The following is a 4,991-nucleotide window of genomic DNA, read 5'->3' as shown; positions in this document are numbered from 1 at the left end:
AAGTCCTTTGCTTGCACTGGTTCGGCTAAATCAGGCATTCTCACCGTACGTAGCCGGCAATGTCAATGACTCCTCACTGGCTCTCGTCCAACTGTGCTGTGATGGGTCAATGAGCTCATGTTCTGGGCGTAGTTTACTTTGGGTGTAATTCACTATGGGAAGGCTTGATTTAAGCACACATTCACATGAGCATTATCATCAAATGGACTACCAAATTGAGTCATAGGATTCTTTTGAGATGTTCATCTTAAACTTGGACTTCTCAACGTTACTCACAATCGCCATTTGATATCATCCTCTCTTAGGCTACATGGTTATTTTGATACAAAACCATGAAAGATACCCAACCCACATATAACTTCCAAACACATAGATCACGAGTTAGTTCACAAAGCTAAATTGCAATTCCTTGCCGCACCACTAGATCACTTGACCGTGCCAGGTACATCATTTATGCTCCGTGTGTTTACCAACTTAAATATAATCTTTGCATCTTGTCTTGTTCAACCTTATATGTTTGCTTCAATCTTGATTATGACGATGTGTTGAAGGCAATAGTGAACTCTTCATTTATTGCATGCTTTAATTCTCAATCAGCCATGGTTTAACACATGAGTCAATCACGACCTTAAATTGGAGCCATATATTGGTTTCCTCCCTTGTAACCATCTTGATCCTCTATGGGGCTTAACACATGAGTTGAAGCATGGCTTAACACATAAGTTGGCGCTTAAACCCATGTTCCCGTATGGGAAATGATGTTTTGCCTAAGTCCTCTATTTTCAGCCTAGGTTAAATCAGCAACCTCACCATAGCCGACAATGTCAACTACTCTCACTCAGTGGTCAGTGAGCTCATGTCCTGGGCGTAGTTTACTCCGCACAGTGGCCGTCTATCTAGATCTCAACGGTACAAAACAAGCCGTGACTCACCTCCCACCTGTCACTTCCACCGCTCACATATACCACATGTCCACCTCCATGTCGCTCTCCGCTTCCGCCGCCGCATCCCCCTCCATCCTGCCCCTGCCCCGCCGCCGCTCGCCGCCGGCGTCCCGCGTCCCGTTCAGAACCCTCCGGCCCCTTCCCCGCCTCCTCTCCTCCGCGCGCCCGCTCCTCCCCGCCACCGCCGCCATGGCCACCGACGGCGCCGCCCCCGCCGCCGCGTCCAAGAAGAACCTGCTCATCTTCGACGCCGAGGAGGACCTCGCCGTCTCGCTGGCCAAGTACGCGGCCGAGCTCTCCGCGAAGTTCGCCGCCCAGAGGGGCGCCTTCACCGTCGTCGTCTCCGGCGGATCCCTCATCAAGGCCCTCAGGTGCGTGCGCGCGTCCCCCACCGAACCAAAGAACCGTGGCTGGGTCCGGGGTTGCCCAGATCGGGTGAAGATCTCTCGTTTCTCGCAGGAAGCTTACGGAGGCGCCGTACCTGGAGACGGTGGACTGGAGCAAGTGGCACATATTCTGGGTCGACGAGAGGGTCGTGCCCAAGGACCATGACGACAGCAACTACAAGCTCGCCTACGATGGGTTCCTCTCCAAGGTATCCCCCAGCGAGATCTTGCTGGATTTACTCTTCTTCCTGCAACTGCCGGTTCTACCCTTTTAGGCATTCACTTTGGTCAGTTAGGGCGTTTGCAAGGCATATACCTTGTGCGTGGAAGTGATGCAGAGTTCGTGCTTGGAAGTTAAAGCCCAGAATCCTTGTGTATATTACGTACGACTGCAGATGTCTGACACAAGTGACTGCAGAGTTCTCTTGGACGTCTGGAATTGAATGGTTGTTATAAACATATGGTAGCAGAATAAATGTTCTAATATACTCCATCAATACTTTTAAAACCATGCCCACCATATGTATGTTCTTCGGTAAACTCTAGGACCTAAACTCGCCTTATCAATGTATTGTACCAATCACAGTGCCACCTGCAGTTAATTGCATGTATGGCATCATGCCATACTTGCACTTACTGCGGTTTGAAATCTTTTAGACAGATATATGGGTATCATTTGATTCTACAAAAATATGATGGCTGCATAAGAATTTCATGACCAGTTTGGTATTATTTATTTCCGTCATCTCTAAATCTGAAGTAGCTATTTCAAGTGATACAAGCTTCCCCCTTTGCAACTCTTCATTTTTTCCAGCTCTTTAGTCTCTATATGCTGGGGACCATGACATTTGAATCTTGTAGCAATCTTTTATAATTATATTGACTAGATTCAGATTTTAAAGCTTACTGAAAGTGACAGTAAGATTTTTTTTTTCTGTACTATTAATAGTCTAGGTGAGTCAATAACAAAAAGGAAAAACAAGAGTAGCGTTTCCCGTCCCAATGTCTGTGACCTCAACTGTTTCCCTTCACCCCTTGTGCTATGTGGATTTGTATTTGCAATAGAGAAGCAATATACAGATCATCAACAGAATGATACTATTTAATTTGTACCGAGCTTCTATAACCCCACCAAGATGTACTCATGCTCAAATACGTGCCAAGCTCTTGAAATGTCCCATAACTGACATTATGTACCACAATTGTGAACTGGTGTTTATGTGACCACTTCATGAATAAAGGAGATCTAGGTTACCTATGAGATGCAGGCTATGAACCATTCCATTGTTATCACTTTTCAGGTAATGTGTGTAATTTGCTATGTATTGTGAAATAGTTAACTTATGCTATTTCAACTTTGTAGGTACCAATTCCTACTGGTCAAGTCTATGCTATCAATGATGCATTGTCTGCTGAGGGAGCAGCAGATGACTATGAAACTATCTTGAGGCAACTTGTAAAGAACGGCGTTCTTGCAATGTCAACAGCAACTGGGTTTCCGAGGTTTGATGCCATGCTCCTCAGCATGGGTCCGGACGGCCATCTTGCCTCTCTCTTCCCGGGTCACCCTCTTGTTAATGAGAAACAGAAGTGGGTCACTCACATCACGGATTCTCCAAAGCCTCCACCAGAGAGGATTACATTCACGTTTCCGGTGATCAACTCGTCTGCATATTTTGCCATGGTGGTAACTGGAGCTGCGAAAGCTGGTGCTGTGCAGAAAGCTGTTTCAGACAAGAAGACATCTGATTTGCTACCTATTGAGATGGTTGTCCTTCAGGATGGAGAATTCACCTGGTTCACTGACAAGGAGGCGGTGTCAATGCTGCAGAACTAGTGAATCCCAAGATCTGAGCTTTAAGCTCTTCACTTGAATAAAAAATATCCAGGGGCCTGCGTTGTTGCATTGCTCCCTTGTGGATCACCTGTAACGGAAACTTGAACTTTTATGTAGTATTGTTTAGAGTAATGTGTTTCAGAAAAGTGAAGCTAAGTCACCTAGAGGCCTGCATTATACGCATAGTTGAAGCTACCAAACTTGGGGTTCTTTTTTTCCTGAAGGAGTACCTGTTGACAGAAAATAACATTTTTGGCGGCGTTGCACTAAACAATCCTGTTCAGATGTTAGTTCCTCTAGATATTGGTCTCCACTGTTACATACGTAGTATTACTTCGGCATTGTGGTTGATTATAATAGCCCTCTATCAAACTTTATTGTGTGGGGCACCTGCTTTTGATACTATATTTGAGGAAAGTGCGTTTAGGTTTTTTTCATGCTAACAGGAAAACAGTTTTAAATTTTGATGTAGGTGGCGATCAGGTAAGATGGTTAGAATCTACTGTAAAAAAGGTGAGGCTAGGAGTACTCTAAAAAAAGTTAGATTGGTTTTGTGATGTAGAACTTGGTCACAACTTGGTCTTTGGCGACCCTAAGTCGAGACATTGGATATGCTGCGAAGTGTTAGTGACACTTCTTGGTTTAGAACCGCAATGTGGTCATGCTTTGATGCCGTTCTGGCTGAGCTTTCCCAGTTGATACAAAAATGATCAGGGGACCAGGGACAGTTTACGCTAAGGGGTATCTCAGCGGGCCGACACATTTTATTCGCCCGGGCCATTTTCTTGTCACCGTCGTTGAAGCCGCTTGTCCTGTGGCTCTCGCCCTTCTTCTTGGCATCATCAGTCAGGGTTACGTTAGGCCTTAGTGTGTGATCGTCATGCCCCAATGGCATCGACGCAGGCGACTGTTGCCTGTTGCGTCGACTGGGTAAAGCACAACCGTTTGCCATAGATGTAGAGCATGGCCTCCGCGAGGCCAGGAGGCAGGCCGGGGTGTTGCCTTTCGCCTGCATCTCCTAGGCCAATTGGGCGGCCACCCTCACCCGATGTGCGACCACCGTCGCGTCTTTCCTCTCCTTGAGATTTTTGCGCCTGCCATGTCGCTTCGCGGCCTCGACGCCTTTCTCCTCCTTCGCTAGCACCTTCTTTGGCGCCTTGGCCTTTGTTTCACGGCCGTCGGTGGCAACACGCTTTGAGCCCGCGAGAGATGCGGTCTCCATCGGGGCTAGGGCAGCATCTGGGGCGGCGGTGGCTACGGTGGTTTGCTCGGATTTCATGGCGGTTGTGGCGAGGAGGACGTCCATCGCATGTTTGCGTTGTTCGTGTCGTCCAAATTTGATTTTTTAGGACTGCGAGTGGCTTCTGGCGGGACTATGAGTGGCGTTTGAGACACTGGCGTGCGGGCCATACATGAGGAACACCGTTCACTCAGCACGACCGTGCAGCGTTTGTGCAGACGCAAACGCGACCCAACGCATATTTCGCCGCGTTTGCGTCTCGGCGGACATGGTAATCACTATGCGTCGGGCCGATGGGACTGAGTGCAGACGCATATTTCGACCACACGGTCTGAAACAGTCGCTCCACGTTTGTTTGCGTCGGACCGTTGGAGATGTCTTAAGGGTATGTTTGATACCCACATGGTCATTTTTCGCATCCAACAGGGCCAAAAAATTTCATTTGGTTACCCTGCTCGCACAGATTTGTTGCATAGCACGAATTTTAAAGCAGTTCAAAAATTAGTCTGGAAGGCATGCTCAATTCGGGCGATTTTGGCTAGGCGCTGGAGAGCGCAACATGCCGCGGTTTTGCACGCTTCAGG

The 4,991-nt window shown here is 47.6% G+C and overlaps 1 protein-coding gene across 1 annotated transcript; it reads left to right on the top strand.

Annotated features, from left to right (window-relative positions):
* Positions 1-968: 968 nt before the first annotated feature.
* On the top strand, positions 969-3,327 carry LOC124654664 (probable 6-phosphogluconolactonase 4, chloroplastic). Its single transcript, XM_047193658.1, has 3 exons — positions 969-1,315; positions 1,404-1,539; positions 2,694-3,327. Exons 1-3 carry the CDS (start codon positions 969-971, stop codon positions 3,165-3,167), a joined length of 957 nt encoding a protein of 318 aa, XP_047049614.1. The 3' UTR covers positions 3,168-3,327.
* Positions 3,328-4,991: the final 1,664 nt, after the last annotated feature.

Source organism: Lolium rigidum, chromosome 5, assembly GCF_022539505.1.
Source record: "Lolium rigidum isolate FL_2022 chromosome 5, APGP_CSIRO_Lrig_0.1, whole genome shotgun sequence".
In the NCBI taxonomy this organism is placed as follows: domain Eukaryota; kingdom Viridiplantae; phylum Streptophyta; class Magnoliopsida; order Poales; family Poaceae; genus Lolium; species Lolium rigidum.
Note: the sequence above shows the minus strand (reverse complement) of the source record. Positions and strands in the feature narration are given on the sequence as shown.